The sequence below is a fragment of the Schistocerca piceifrons genome, chromosome 5, assembly GCF_021461385.2.
Source record: "Schistocerca piceifrons isolate TAMUIC-IGC-003096 chromosome 5, iqSchPice1.1, whole genome shotgun sequence".
Lineage (NCBI taxonomy): Eukaryota > Metazoa > Arthropoda > Insecta > Orthoptera > Acrididae > Schistocerca > Schistocerca piceifrons.
Window position 1 is genome coordinate 154,637,567 of NC_060142.1, and position 17,112 is coordinate 154,654,678.

The 17,112-nt window shown below is 43.2% G+C and overlaps 1 protein-coding gene across 1 annotated transcript in view; it reads right to left on the reverse strand.

Annotated features, from left to right (window-relative positions):
* Positions 1–333: 333 nt before the first annotated feature.
* Positions 334–17,112, reverse strand: part of LOC124798822 (SET domain-containing protein SmydA-8-like) — a 92,267-nt gene continuing 75,488 nt past the window's right edge. The window contains exon 8 of the mRNA XM_047262351.1: positions 334–626. Within this exon, the coding sequence (XP_047118307.1) occupies positions 447–626 (180 nt within the window). The 3' untranslated portion in view covers positions 334–446. The remainder of the gene's footprint in view (positions 627–17,112) is intronic.

Below are 17,112 nucleotides of genomic sequence, written 5' to 3' on the forward strand. Positions count from 1 at the left end.
GCCCCTCCCCCCCCCCCCCCCAACATCTACAAATTTCCCTCCTCTTCCTGAGGGCGCCCCTGCTTAAAAAATTCTTTTAATGTCCATAAATATCCTTGACAGTATTAAAAAAAACACTGTGTTCTTAGCTATTGATTGAATTCAATGTGATTCATTCTGCCCCCATGTATGAGGTCGCGGCTCCATGCTGATGATTAGATCATCCGTATATACAGAATTATCTTGGTCCACTTTAAGAATTTCTAGTGAAAGAAGTGTGGTCCTTATTCCTTACAGCCTTACGCCACAGTGCAGACAGGGGTCTGCAGTCCGCCGTGTTTCTGAAACATCAGCTCCTAAACAGTTAGAGCTTTGCAAGATTTTTTTTTTTTTTTTTTTTTTTTTTCGATCAGTTAATACGCAGTAGCCTGTCGCAGCTGCTTTCGTGAGCAACACCGGCGTTGTGGCTAGGTGCAGCAGTTGGACATCACGGCTGCCTGGCCGTCTGGTGGCGCCTCTAACGGGCAGCTGCTCCACTCATTGGCACACAGCTTCCTGCCGACGGCCGCTACGCAGCGCCACAGCTCGGGCGGCGCTGTGACGTCACCGGCGAAAACAGAGGCCGCGTCCCGCAGGTAGCTGTCCATCTGAAACACAAGTTTGGAAGACTTGAGTGACTTATAAAACGGACACGTCTATGCACAACGTCACTGGAAGCAGGTGCTGATCCAGGGATAAGAAAGCGAGGTGGGGGAGGGATAGGAGAGAGCAACCTGACATAGGGCGAGTCAGAGTTTCTCTCTCTCTCTCTCTCTCTCTCTCTCTCTCTCTGCCTGTCCTAAATTTAACTTTGTGACCCCCTCCCCCCTTTTAATTTGTCACACGTATCTATGATGATGATGATTATTATAATAATAAGAATGGTGATTTTTTGAACCAGGATAATACCAATTGTGCAAAGAAATTTAGATACCCAGTATCGTGGCTTGCAACAGGAAATGGTCAGTCTTACGGTCTGCAAACTGGACCGAGCATTTCACCCGACGAAAAGCTTCTATAATATGTCGCTGAGTATTGAAGTCAAGTTAAGACACCACGGTACGCTTGGCGAAGCACAACGATTATACGCGTCGTAAAAATTGACTGTGAATGGACGGGGATTAGTCAATTTATTAGTTCAATGAGAGTGCAGAATATTAAAGAATATTTCAAGCAACAGATGTTTTAAAATCAATTAAGGAACTGTACAGAAAGATAAACCAATAACATCGTCGCCTAGCGAGAAAATGTCGTTCTGTGGGCGCATCTTCAGAATGATCAGTGATCGTCTAACAAAGAAAATGTACAATTTGGTAATGGCAAAGGCAAAAAAGATTGGAATGATACCAAGAATGTGTGAAATATCTAAAATAAAACGGTCCTGGAGTACACTCATGGGTAGGAATGAGTTTAGACCTACGTGAAAAAGTCCTGGGATTTTGAGACAGGAACTCAAAGACCAAGGGGATCTCCGTCAGAAGACCAGAAAAAGTCACAGAGTGACGGGCAGGACCGATGGACACAAAGCTGGCAGACGAGCAAGAGCTAACTGTGGTAAATATATTTATCGTTAACTCGTGGTATGCAGCAGCTTATTTCTAATGTAAAAAAAGAATAATACATAGGTCCCAATATAATAACTTGTTTACATCAGTTCTTAGTTCATCGCTTCAGCATTAACTTCAAAGAAATTACAGTTCCGTAAAATACAGCATTTGAAAACAATTCATCGGAAAGTTTGAGAAGTACATGTGACTTGCTGTTGATGTATGGACTATAATAGCAACAAACTATCCCAACTTCGACAGTAAAATTTGGTGGGGTAAGTTATTAGAACAGTCGAAGAGAGGCGCGAGGAATATCAGCGACACGCCCCACTAAAACAGCTATGTAAATCAGCTGTCGCCGAGCACAACCCCGAATATAATCGTCAAATGAAATACAATGAGACCGGTATCGTGATGTCAACACCGTTTCTGAGACAGCGTAATTACGAAGTCGGTCGAATTAAAGATGTCGAGAAACCTAGTAAACCGTGATGGAGGTTTCAGTAGAAACGAGGCTTGGAATCTAACACACAGTTTATTAAGGTCTCGTCGGCGATAACATCCACCAGAGATTGGAAACGCAGAGAGAAAGTGTGTTGCAAGAAACATTGCTGGAATGATCTCCACAGGTGGTTAGGAAGCAAGCACATCCACGTGGGCTAGTAACTGTAAAGAATCCTACGTGAAACATGGCATGTAATTTGCTGGAATTCCCTGTCGCTTTTGAGAATCCTAGTTTTCACGTTACTTTTTCTTCTACAGTTAGCTGAGAAGTATGTAGACAGACTGCTCTGCAATTCACGTTTAAGTGCTTGGCTGCGGCATCATGGAACCCTTTTAGAATATTTCTCTGCCGATCCACTCTCGGATAGCTCATCCTAAAAAACGAACGTTTATTAAACCTTTCCATAAGAGCTCCGATTTCGGTTTCTTTATTATGACAATCATTTTCCCTGTGTAAGTGGGTATCAACAAAATGTTTTCGCATTCGGAGCATAAAACGGAACGAGCTACCCTTCTTTGCACTTTTTTCTATGTCCTCCGCCAATCCTCCCTGGTAAAGCTCCCACACTAGTGAGCAACAGTCCAGAAGGAGACAGTGTAGACAATCAGTCTAGTAGATTTATTGCTAATCAAATGCAGTCTTTCGTTCGCTTTCCCCACAACATTTTGTAAGTGATGGCTCAAATTTTAGTACAATAACTAGGCGTTAAATTGAAATGACAGCCTATAAATATGTGTGGCTCATCAGGTAATTAAAATTTAATACTCACTTGCTCTCACAGATTGTAAGAAAAACATACCACACACTCTCAGAGGCTGTGAACAGTGTCTTGTGAAACAATTTGAGAATAAGAGCTAGTGGCCGGATTCGTCATCCGACAATGCTGCAGAACGTCTAAGATACAAGCGAGCGACAACGCTTGCCACTACGGCATCCCTTCGGTAACGGAAGTGAGATTGTACGAGAACACCACTGTCCGTTGTGATCTCTACGATGTTGTGAGAAGTTTCGTCGCATTTTACCTCAACTGTCCGCCTCCGTAGCTCAGCGTTAGCGTTACCGCGTACTGCGCTAGGGGGTCCGGGTGCAATTCCCGGCAGGGGACTGGGTGTTGTGTGTCCTTCATCATCATTGTCACACAAGTCGAAGAAGTGGCGTCAACTTAAAGGACTTGCAATAGGGCGGCCGAACCCAGAAGGGGACATCACGGCCAAAAAATGCCATACGATTATTTCATTACCTCTACTAACATTCGGAACACCGTCAGCCTTTAAGTTCCTCTAGCGCTCCGTCAGCTAGCAAAGTCATATTTGCTGCCGAAGAGATGGCCCAGCACCAGATGTTCGTCACTCTAAATTCAACGTTACAGCGACGTTCGATGACGTTTCTAGACGTAGGTTTCTATTCACACTTTGGTCTTCAAGTTTGTGAGGATCGATTTTTTACATCCTGAATATCCTTGTTCTACAGAGTATTGTGCGAAAAATTCGTAATGTGAAGTGATGATTGCAGAATACACTGTTGATTCATACTCTCCAAAAGTCGAGCAAATCATCGACTTCACACTCATACACATAACGCGATACAAAAACAGGCCCAAGTGTCTCATATTTTTGACTGTTAGGTATTGCTTCACAAGTAAATTAAAACACACTCTAGGACCAAAAAAAAAAAGACGCATCACGAAGGAATTATCCTAATGTGGTGGAAAGCGGTAGATGTGATGTACATGCACAGACAAACAACTGGCCACAATTTCAGAAGAATTGGATGATTTATTCAAGAGAATCACACTCTCAGCGCCGGCCGAAGTGGCCGAGCGGTTCTAGGCGCTTCAGTCTGGAACCGCGCGACCGCTACGGTCGCAGGTTCGAATGCTGCCTCGGGAATGGATGTGTGTGATGTCCTTAGGTTAGTTAGGTTTAAGTAGTTCTAAGTTCTACGGGACTGATGACCTCAGATGTTAAGTTCCATAGTGCTCAGAGCCATTTGAACCATTTAAACACACTCAGCAAGTGAATGGTGCACTGGTCCACCTCTGGCCATTATTGGACATTAATTGATAGAGCTACTGGATGTCGTTCTGAGGGATATCGTGCCGAACACCGCCCAATTGGCGAGTTACATTGTCAATTTCCCGAGCTGGTTGAAGGGCCCTGTCCAAAAGCCAAATAGCTGCTTGCGTAAAGGCGGGAGGTGGACTAACCCGTTATTGATTTGCTGAATTTGTGGAGCTCTTGCTCTTGTAAATTGTAATCGCTTACTTCTACACGTACATAGCATCTACGAATTTCCGTCCCACTTGGATAATTTTCCATGGTGCGTCGTCTTTTTTTCTTAGAGCGTAGTTTCAACACCGAATCTGACTAAGGTTTTTAGGGTTTTCCCTTCGTTGTAATGTCAATGCCGGAACTGAAGATAGTCAATTAGACTTTAGCAACTGAGACACTCCACACTCCAGTACCAGCCTGTAAGTTATTTGGCTAAAATGAACTATAAAAGAGCTGATGTTTTTGAAAATAGTAACATCCTAACAGAAACTGATCCTCTCAATTCATATAAAGCAGTGAATTTCTTTCACACAAAAAAATATACACTCCTGGAAATTGAAATAAGAACACCGTGAATTCATTGTCCCAGGAAGGGGAAACTTTGACACATTCCTGGGGTCAGATGCATCACATGATCACACTGACAGAACCACAGGCACATAGACACAGGCAACAGAGCATGCACAATGTCGGCACTAGTACAGTGTATATCCACCTTTCGCAGCAATGCAGGCTGCTATTCTCCCATGGAGACGATCGTAGAGATGCTGGATGTAGTCCTATGGAACGGCTTGCCATGCCATTTCCACCTGGCGCCTCAGTTGGACCAGCGTTCGTGCTGGACGTGCAGACCGCGTGAGACGACGCTTCATCCAGTCCCAAACATGCTCAATGGGGGACAGATCCGGAGATCTTGCTGGCAAGGGTAGTTGACTTACACCTTCTAGAGCACGTTGGGTGGCACGGGATACATGCGGACGTGCATTGTCCTGTTGGAACAGCAAGTTCCCTTGCCGGTCTAGGAATGGTAGAACGATGGGTTCGATGACGGTTTGGATGTACCGTGCACTATTCAGTGTCCCCTCGACGATCACCAGTGGTGTACGGCCAGTGTAGGAGATCGCTCCCCACACCATGATGCCGGGTGTTGGCCCTGTGTGCCTCGGTCGTATGCAGTCCTGATTGTGGCGCTCACCTGCACGGCGCCAAACACGCATACGACCATCATTGGCACCAAGGCAGAAGCGACTCTCATCGCTGAAGACGACACGTCTCCATTCGTCCCTCCATTCACGCCTGTCGCGACACCACTGGAGGCGGGCTGCACGATGTTGGGGCGTGAGCGGAAGACGGCCTAACGGTGTGCGGGACAGTAGCCCAGCTTCATGGAGACGGTTGCGAATGGTCCTCGCCGATACCCCAGGAGCAACAGTGTCCCTAATTTGCTGGGAAGTGGCGGTGCGGTCCCCTACGGCACTGCGTAGGATCCTACGGTCTTGGCGTGCATCCGTGCGTCGCTGCGGTCCGGTCCCAGGTCGACGGGCACGTGCACCTTCCGCCGACCACTGGCGACAACATCGATGTACTGTGGAGACCTCACGCCCCACGTGTTGAGCAATTCGGCGGTACGTCCACCCGGCCTCCCGCATGCCCACTATACGCCCTCGCTCAAAGTCCGTCAACTGCACATACGGTTCACGTTCACGTCCACGCTGTCGCGGCATGCTACCAGTGTTAAAGACTGCGATGGAGCTCCGTATGCCACGGCAAACTGGCTGACACTGACGGCGGGGGTGCACAAATGCTGCGCAGCTAGCGCCATTCGACGGCCAACACCGCGGTTCCTGGTGTGTCCGCTGTGCCGTGCGTGTGATCATTGCTTGTACAGCCCTCTCGCAGTGTTCGGAGCAAGTATGGTGGGTCTGACACACCGGTGTCAATGTGTTCTTTTTTCCATTTCCAGGAGTGTATAATAATAGAAGAAAAACTTCGGTAGTAACAAATTTGAAATGTTCTCCCATGTTCACATAAGCAACGTGCAACTTACCACTGACATCTTACTATTCATTGAGTGGCAGCCTATGGAGGATTACGTAATTTCACTAGCAGGAGCTTCTTTTGATTATTATTTCTTTTATTCCATCCTGCTATGATAGCATATCCTGTCCAAATTCGCTCTTACTTTTCTTTTGTGACGTAAACTTCTCTGAACAGTTTTTGCCCGTTATTTGAAACAGATTGAGGCCCAGCTAAATTTTAGGAACAATTCCTTCACTGATTGAATTTATTAAGATCGCAACGAATAACGCAATGGTTTTCTATGGGGGCAGTCAGAGAAAGCTACGTACCGTTAGCTAAACTTGAGCCAAGCACTTTGGATTTTAGGGGCGTAATCATCAATACTACAAATGTGACACTATTTTCAGATGTATTGAAAATAAATTAAAGATCACGGAAATAGCTTCAAATGATAAAATATTTATTTTTGGTTAATATTTCGCATGTTTACAGTAATCTTTTTGTATTTAAGAGATGGACAAAACATTCCTAGTACATTTATATTCGATCCTATGGCTTTCTCATACAAGAATAACAAGCGACGTTGGCCGTAATCTGTAGAGTCCTGTGGGGTGGGAAAATCTGGGGAGCACGTGGTCACTGCTCAAGTTTGTAACACGGACATTCACATGCACTAATTCACACGGCAAACAAAATCTCGACAGCATTTATTAGTGGTAATAATTGTATGCACCTCGTGGCTGGCATCGAGCAGGATTTTGGTGGCAGCATATTTTTGCGTGAAGCGCTTGGAATCAAATCGATTCAACTTGTCGAATACACGATCGGTACAGTTTTATTGATAATTTAAAAGTCCCGCACAAATAAAATGAAATGGCAGACAGTAACTTGTAAGGCTTGGGCCGCGCTTTGAATCTATAGACCGCGTGGTCGCGCCGAACGAAAATCACACTATTATGACACTGATTAACTGAACCAAAAATTGTAACCAGAACCTAAACGGTAATTCAAAAAATGGTTAGGAGAATAAATTGTTGAGATTAACAAATTAGTAGACCCATATTGCTTCTACAGGCGTGAGGTTGTTGGGGCTGAGATTAATTAGTTGCATCACTCACTTTTTTTAATCATGTGGGGACACTTATGGTGATGTTACAAATTGAAACGTAAAATTTTCGTTAAGTCCCCATCTGATTGGTTTCACATTTCATCCGCTGATAATAAGAAATAAAATTCTACGTCAAAATGTCTGATTATATAATTTGCTGTAACTCGTACCCGTTGAAGGAGATACTCAACGAGTCATTCTGATATACGGATGCAATACTGCACTCAACTGTCGAGCGAGTTACAAATTCCTTCAATCACTCAGACCTTTTCGTAAAACTTGACAAGCCTGCAGAAGAGTAAACTAAAGTTCTTAAACTGAATCGCGGGGAATGCTGTACACTACATTTGAGATGGCTCCACAGAGGAAATTCCAGAGGACTGAGGCCATGTGGAGGGAAAGATACAGGCTCTGCTCGTCCTGTAGATCGTAGACCATATTGACACGTTAGACATCGCCATATATTAGCAGAAAAATGCATAACTGACATTGCCTAAGGTTGCGCAAGTGGAAGATACCACTCCAGGTACCAAAGATACCCTTGACCCTCGCCCTGCGAGTGTTCTTGGGAGAACAGATGGCGGTAGTATCGTGTATGTGAGATATAAATGGGCATTACATTGGTGGAGTTGTAGCTTGTACTCAGGTGACTCATTTGAAAATGTGTCCGCCCTGATTATGGCCACACGACGGAAATTAACACTCTGAACGCATAATGATAATTGGAGCTAGACGCATGGGGCAATCCATTTCGGAAATCGCTACGAAATTCAGTATTCTGAGATCCAGAGTGTGCCGAGAACATCAAATTTCGAGCATTACCTTTCATCAGGGACAACGCAGTGGCCGACGGCCTTCACTTAAGGACCGAGAGGAGCGGCGTTTGTATAGAGTTGTCAGTGCTAACAGACAAGCAACACTGCGTGAAATAGCCGCAGAAATCAATGTGAGGCGTACGACGAACATATCCGTTAGGATAGTGCGGCGAAATTTGACATTAACGGGTGTAGCAGCAGATGACCGACGCGTTTATCTTTCCTAACAGCACGGCGATCGCCCGTAGCGTCTCTCATGGGCTCGTGACCATATCGGTTGGACCCTAGACGACTCGAAAACTGTAGCCTACTCAGATGAGTCCCAATGTCAGTTGGTAAGAGCTGGTGCTAGGGTTCAAGTGCGGCGCAGGCCCCACGAAGCCATGGACCCTATTTGTCAACAAGGCAATGTGCAATCTGGTGTTGGCTCCATAGTGGTGTGGGCTACGTGTACATGGAATGGACTGGGTCCTCTGGTCCAATTGAACTGATCACTGACTGAAAATGGTTATATCTGGCCTTTCATGGGATTCGTGTTCCCAAACAAAGATGTCATTTTGATGGATGATAATGCGCCACGTCACCGGCTCGCAGTTATTCCCGATTGGTTTGAAGAACGTTCCGGACAATTCGAGCGAACGATTTGGCCACGCAGATCTGCCGAAACGAACCACATCAGAAATTTATGGTACATAGTCGACAAGTCAGTTCTCGCTCAAAGTCCTTCACTGACAACACTTTCGCAATTATGGACGGCAATAGAAGCAGCATGGCTCAATATTTCTTCAGGGGACTTCCAACGACTGGTTGAGTCCATGCCATGTCGCGTCGCTGCTCTACGCTGGGCAAAAGGAGATCCGACACCATATAAGGAGGGGGGATCCAATGAGTTTTGTCACCTCAGTGTATCTCATACTGCGTTTATCAGATACACGCAACCACACATTCACAGATTTCCATTTGTGGTATCACTTATAAAGGGTGTTTCAAAAATACTTTTACAAACTTGTGGGACACATTCCTTACACCAAAACAAGAAAAACAATTCATATAAACTTATGTCCGAAAATCCTTCGTTTTTTTCAGTTATTGATGAAAGTTAGCGTTCAACGACTTTCCTGGTACAAGCCAACAACTTCACTTACCCATGTACCCGTTTCACTCATTGTATCCCAGATGGCGTTGTGTTTTCAGTGGGATTTGTTTATATACAGGGTGATCAAAAAGTGAGTATAAATTTGAAAACTTTATAAATCATGGAATAAAGTAGATAGAGAGGTAAAAATTGACACACATGCTTGGAATGACATGGGGTTTTATTAGAACAAAAAAAAATAATTCACAAAATGTCCGACAGATGGCGCTGGACGGAAAAAGTGCTACCGTAACGGGTGAGAGGTACGCCGATATGTTACAGAATCGCATCATTCCCAGCCTGGCTGATAACCACCTCCTGCTGGAACGTACGATGTTTATGCAGGATGGCGCTCTACTCCATATTGCTAGACGCGTGAAAGATCTCTTGGTCCGCAGCTCGTGGTCGTGCGGTAGCGTTCTCGCTTCCCGCGCCCGGGTTCCCGGGTTCGATTCCCGGCGGGGTCAGGGATTTTCTCTGGCTCGTGATGACTGGGTGTTGTGTGATGTCCTTAGGTTAGTTAGGTTTAAGTAGTTCTAAGTTCTAGGGGACTGACGACCACAGATGTTAAGTTCCACAGTGCTCAGAGCCAAAGATCTCTTGCGCGCGTCGTTTGGTGGTGATCGTGTGCTCAGCCGCCACTTTCGCCATGCTTGGCCTCCCAGGTCCCCAGGCCTCAGTCCGTGCGATTATTGGCTTTGAGGTTACCTGAAGTCGCAAGTCTATCGTAATTGACCAACATCACTCGAAATGCTGAAAGACAACATCCGACGCCAATGCGTCACCGTGACTCCGGACATGCTTTACAGTGCTGTTCACAACATTATTTCCCGATTACAGCTATTGTTGACGAATAATGGTGGACATACTGAGCATTTCCTGTAAAGAACATCACCTTTGCTTTGTCTTACTTTATGCTAATTATTACTATTCTGATCAGATGAAGCGCCATCTGTCGGACATTTTTTGAACGTTTGTATTTTTTTGGTTCTAATAAAACCCCCATGTCATTCCAAGCATGTGTGTCAATTTGAATCTCTCTATCTACATTATTCCGTGATTTATTCAGTTTTCAAATTTGTACTGACGTTCTGAACACCCGGTATGTCATTCGTCTGTCTTCAACGTGTCCAATGTGTACATATACTAGATATAGTGAGTTAACTGAAAGGGTTCCGTTTAAACGAGGCAGGATATTCATTTCGTCAGCTGGCTGTATAAGGCATTTCCTGACCGGAGACTGCCGAGTCACCCAACCTTTCACGCATGCATGCATATCGTCGGATTGTAGTGACAGGATCCGTAGCACCACAGACTATTGACCAAGGAAGACTACGTGTTGCCCGTGCGCGAGGCCAGGAGCAGCTCGTTCACCGGTCTGTCGAAGAAGAGTGGCTTTTCAGCGCGTGACAAGTGGCCCTGGCTTGCCCAGCATCGCCTAATTCAGCATGGAGAATAGTTCACGAGCAAATCATGTATCCGTAACGTCTTCAGCGTGTGCAGGGCTTCACGCCTTCCCGCCACCCAACGCGGGAGAACCTTAGCCGACGGTTTGTTGCACAAACTGTTAACTGTTGTTTGTCCCTTCAGTTGTGTTTTCAGACAAGGTCCTGTTTGGAAGAGATGGACCAATAAATTTCCAAAAGCCGATCGCAGTCTTCATGCTTCAGTGCAGGCTCCACATCAACATCAGCTTTAAGATTAAAATTCCGGTTGGAAATGCATGTCACTGTCTGGTAGGGCCATGCGTTTTCCCACCATGTCTTACAAGTGCCGTCTTCTGGTACTTTATTCACAACACCCTCGAAGAACTACTAGTAGATGTGCCTTTAGAAATAAGTGGTAGTATTTGGTTTATGCATGATAGAGCCCCAACATACTCCAATCACAGTATTCGAGATGCACTGGCTGGTATCTACCATGAGAGATACATAGGTAGAGGAGGATCAATTCCATGGTATGCATGTCCACCCAACTTCAATCCTTTGGATTATTATCTCTGAGGCATCTTAAACAATTGCTCTATGTAGCAGACCACCTGGATGCAGCAAATTTTCGTTCATGTATCGTGGAAGGCTGTGAAACCATTCAAACTAATCAGGGAGTCATTGAACGAGCACGAAACTACGACGAGTGGATGCATGTTCAGAAGCGAGAGGTGGACATTTCCTGCATTTGTTATGAATTTATGTCATTATGAGTTCCAAATTACGTGAACTGTAAGCTTTCACTAATAACTCGAAAACGAAGGTTTTTCGGAAGTGTGTTTATATTTCTTTCCTCGTTTTGGTGTAACGAGCCTCTCACCAAAGTTTCTAAAAGTATTTTTGAAACGCCCTGTATACTAAGTCAGCGTACGTAAACTCAACTGTAGTTCTCTTCCCTGTTACTGCATAGATCTGAAAGGGTTTGTGGCTATATGGAAAACACCAATATGAACAATCTACCACAAAGCAATACCTTTTGCTAACCATATGTCAAAGAATGCACAAACACTTACCGACATTGAAAAGCACATGGGACTATCATAAACAAATGTAAAATGATAGAGTAACTGCAATAACACACAAAGCTACCAAACATAATCTGAAGGATACTTTTCGGAAAAGACAAAGCTGTTCAACTTTTAGTACTTGAGAAATGACATCCTGGCAACGCCACAAGCTACTACATGACAAGAGTGGGATTGTATTAACATGTTGTCTGGTCAACATATTAAATTACAGTATAGTTATTAGTTAAATTCCATTATATGTAAACATGAATTAGGAGCTGTTTTCATCGTTTGATGTAAGCAATGTACGAGGGCTATTCGGAAAGTAAGGAACGATAGGTCACGACATCGAAACCACAGTGAAAATCAAAACTCTTTTATTTGCAACAGTTAGCTACAACGTCCAGCTACTTATCTCCATAATCGCCGATCCGACGTCTGTTTGTCGTAGCGTTGAACCAACTTTCCAATACCCTCATCATAGAAGGCAGCCGCCAGTGCTTACAGCCAATTCTCTACGCTGGCCTACAGCTCGTCGTCTGTGCCAAAATGTTGTCTTCATAGTCAGCGGCTCATGTGAGCAGAGATGAAACTCAGTGGAAGACCATTACGGGCTGTATTTTGGGTAATCAAACATTTCCAATTGAAACGATGCAGGGGCATCTTCATTGCCCCTGCAGAATGCGGCTGAGAATTGTCTTGAAGAAGAAAAGGCACGACAGTTATGGAATGTTGGCTGCATAGCTTCGGGCGAAATTTCTCACCAGGCCCTCGTACTTGGCGGGAGACGCTATTGTTCTAGGTATCTTCATGTGCTCCCTGTGTGCTCAGAACTAAAAAGAACGACGTAACGCGATCGATGGGCATACTAGAGACACTGCCCAACACACCTGTGCAAAACTTAATCGGATTTTCGCTGTGGTTTCCATTTCGCGACCGATTGTTCCTTATTTTCCGAATAACCCTCGTATTATCAAATGGTTCAAATGGCTCTGAGCACTATGGGACTCAACTGCTGTGGTCATCAGTCCCCTAGAACTTAGAACTACTTAAACCTAACTAACCTAAGGACATCACACACATCCATGCCCGGGGCAGGATTCGAACCTGCGACCGTAGCAGTCGCACGGTTCCGGACTGCGCGCCTAGAACCGCGAGACCTCGTATTATCATTTGGATACTCCATACATGATACAATACTTTGGTAATTAATTCCCTAACTTAAATACATCATTGTCGAATTTACCCTACTGTTTACATAGCAAATTAAGGTTTGTAGAATGGACATGTGTGTGCTGCAGAGTAAATTCAATAATGATGTATTTATCTTACGGAATTAATTTCCAAAATAATCTTGAAATTACCAGCCTTACTACGAAGAGACAGTTTACGTAGGATGATTATAGCCCTATCTCAATTCGATTTTGAAATCTTATCGAATATCTCATGTAGTATATTCAGAGTCAATACACTGACCAGGTGAAGTTCATTTAAAACGAAAGTACGAGGCTCATACAATAATTAAGCAGACCACCAATAGTATAGTAAATCACTACAATGTTTTGTTTGTTTTCCCGCTTAATCCTCTGCAACTTCTACGCTCTTGTTTCATCTTCCTACGAGTCTTCTTATTCCGTCAGCGAAGAATTATTTACCTTGGCCTCGAAGCCCGTTTTGTACTTTCCTCTTTACCTCTTCGTTGCCATTAAACTTGATGCCACGCAAAAGTTCTTTCATTGGACCAACAAGATACAAATCCAGCGCGGCAAGATCAAGGCTCCAAGACAACTGAGTTAGAAGTCTACAGTTTCCATTGTCATTTTTGCCGTACGAGGTCGAGTGTTATGTTGGGGAATAATCACGCCTTTCCTCTGCCATCCCGGCTATTTCGTCTTCCGTGCAGTCTTGGCTTTGCCAACAAATCACAGAAAATCGGACCACGGGCACTCCAAAGAATATTAACATGACCTTATCGGGAGATGGTTGCGATCTAATTTCTTACCGACAGGCAGCTCGGGTGTTTCCATCTTTTGACGTCCGGATTCCAATTTAAAACGATGTACCAGGGTTCCGTCAAGGTTAAAATCCTGCCCGTAGATACATTCGCTAGTTAAAAGTTCTGTTCTTTTTGATGACTGGTAATCTCTTGAGAATCCATCTTGTACAGGTCTTACGGGAGGCAGTTCACTTTGTTTTGAATTATAGAAAAAGTTGTGCCAACACTTACTCGACATCTTTCAGCAATTCGTTCAACTACAAGTCTTAAGTCTTCTGGGAAAAGCGAATAAATACGGGCTTGCAACGCCGAGTTCGATACTGCTGCCGGACGCCCGGATCGGTGCTCGTCGCTTATGCTTTTGCGGCCACTTTCAAACATTTACATCTACTAGGAAAAGTTCGCACATTTCATGCAACTGCTAGCATATTATTTGTTCAACAGAGAGAATAATTTGATGGTTGTACCCTCATAAGTCGTTACACATCTAAGTTTTAAATTGTTTACTTTCTAAACCAACAATTATAATAATTAAATCCAATTACTTCTCTAAATTCGTAAATTTTTATTTCAAAACGTTAATAGTTCTTAGGTACCAATACAAGTATAACAAAACAGGGAAACTGAAAACATTAAACATTAGAATTTCAATATATAAATCCTATTTATTTAAAATCTTCTGGATTTTATTCTTGCAAATTGGTGAATTACGGGTTAAAATTTACATTTTTTTTTTCAGTTGATAAAATTCCAACGTTTCTTTACCTTTCCTGTGTCATAGTCAATCTCTGATAGATCTTTATTAGCTTTAATTCAGAAATACTTCTTTCACAAGTAGCATTTTACACACTGACTGCTGAAAAATTCTTAGTGCGATAACAATGTTATTAAACACTCTTGCATCTTCCACTTAATTAGCCAGCCCAATAATCCTAAAGTAATCCATGATGAAATGTTCTCTTCTGGATGAGCTTCTATAAATGAAGAAGTCTAATATAATTTATTTCAGCAGTCATAGAGAAGCATTCGATTTGGATATTTTTCACGTAAATGCTGAATGTCTCAAACAATGAATTCATCTACTTACGTGCCCTGTCGTACTTGAATTTGAAAAATGGCAAAGACCTCATGAAGTATATTTATTTGTAGCGCACGTCTTTTTTAATTCTGATGTTCGCTCATCTACCGTCTCAAGCTGTCCCCGACGAGTTTCCTGAATTATATTCAAGCCAGAGTCGGTATTTTTCCCATTACGCTTTTTCTTTCGTCTTTCGATTCTTCTCTCTGTTAAAATATCAAATATATTGCGTATCTCGAGGGCTCTCAGGGCTGCTTTTGTGACTAGAGAATCTCGCGTTTCATCACAAAATAGTCAGTGCCTTCAGCTTTTGAACACACTGATTAAGTCCAACTCCTTTTTTCGTGGATATATCTGAGAATCATCCATTCCGGTAAACAATGAGCTCCAAAAATGCTAAGAAGGGGATAGGTCGTAGTGCAAACCAATAAACTGCCTGCACCTCCTTTGATTTCTGATTCCTTCCTCAAGACTTCCAAAGATTTATGTACGCTCGGCAAGCACATGTACAGATTCATGCTTTTGTCTCCATCCTGTGTCACAGCATCGCTTCACATTAATTGGAACATGTTGTTTCAGAACATCCCACCTATGTGTGGAGCTTGAGAAAAATTTGTATACATTTTACACAGTTTCCGAAAAAGTCGCCGATTGTGTTGCAACAGTAGCTGCATGCGGTAGGATTGAGTGACTGTCACATCGCACAAACACTGCTTTGGGATTTATATCCAAAACACGTCTCCGAATACCGCTAATGAGTCCAGCCATAGTTCCAGTATTATCATATCCTTGTCCGTGTCTGTGCTCCAGTGTTAGACCATCTCCTTGCAGTATGTCACAGATTTGTTCTATAATTTCATTAGCTGAACTCCAACGAAATAGAATGAAGTTAATAAAGATTCCTCTGAACCTTCAATATGTGCATAACGAATTAACTGAGACATTTGGTCGATAGCTTATAACCGTATTTGGTGTACTATGATACATGATGGAGAAATACTTAGCCTTAGAAATTTTCTTAAATGTCGCTCGTTTTATATGATCACCAAGTAGTTTACTAAATTCATTTTGGTTTCGTGAAAAAACGTAAGAAATAAACAGCTGTCTGCTTGCTGAACTGTGTGACGATGATGATTCGCAGCTGGGTCATATTTGGCAAGCAGCTTGAAAGTCGAAAGGAAATTTCCACAGTTATCATTACCACAAAGATCCTTTGAGTGAACAGGCAAGCGTAAGTATTGTCTGGCTAAACATAATACACGGTGAAGAATTATTGTTAATACGGCTTTCCATTTCTCAGCGACTTATGTTGTCGTTGCTGAGTAGCACCATCGATTATTCCACATTTCTGTAGTCGCATTTTAACTCTTTCGAGTTTTGCAGTTCTTCAACATGATGTCAACATTTTTCATGGTTTTATACTCTGTGATTAAGCTCGGTCTGTGCTTTAAAACCATGTGGATAAAAAAAAGATCTCCCTTTATTCTTTAATAAAAGCATGCTAGGAAAGCGGTTTATATAAATTTAGCACCTTTCACGGGAGAATACAACCATGTCCATAAAACTCTATTTCAATTTTCTTATTTCAAATAAAATCAATTGTAGCGAATGTTCTGCTACTATTATCTGTTGAAAAAATGCGTCTCTGTTCTGTAGTTGCCGGGCGGTGTGGCCGAGCGGTTCTAGGAGCTTCAGTTTGTAACCACGCGACCGCTACGGTCGCAGGTTCGAATCCTGCCTCCGGCAGGGATGTGTGTTACGTTAGTTAGGTTTAGGTAGTTCTAAGTTCTAGGGGACTGATGACCTCAGATGTTAAGTCCCATAGTGCTCAGAGCCATTTGAACCATTTGAATGGCAGGTTTGGGATGATGTATGCCAGACGTTAACTGGACAAAAAGTGGAAAAGAGTGTGGAACATCCGATCAAATGACTTTATTCCACTGTTGCATATTCTGGTTTTTATGGCTTCGATGGCACGTTTTACTGTGACAAGTATGTACATCCCTGATGAGTGGTTTTGGACATCCATGTTGTAGTATGTCTTGTAATACGATTGATTTTTTGACTGTATTGTATTTGAAAAAAATTACTGTGCCCCACTTTGGGTAAATCTAACAATGATAGTAGTGTTTAGTAACTTTTTACACAATTTGTAGTGGGAGACGCCTAACAATTTATTTGGGATGCAACACAAACGCACGAAAATTTTTTCTCCTGCTGGACGTTGACTATTTATTATCCTCAATTTTTAATTTCTGCTCTGTCACCTTTAAGTTGGTGTGTTCATTTTATTGCTCCAATCGTTAATTGAGCTGCAGTAAAACTGCCTAAGGAAACTATACCTGG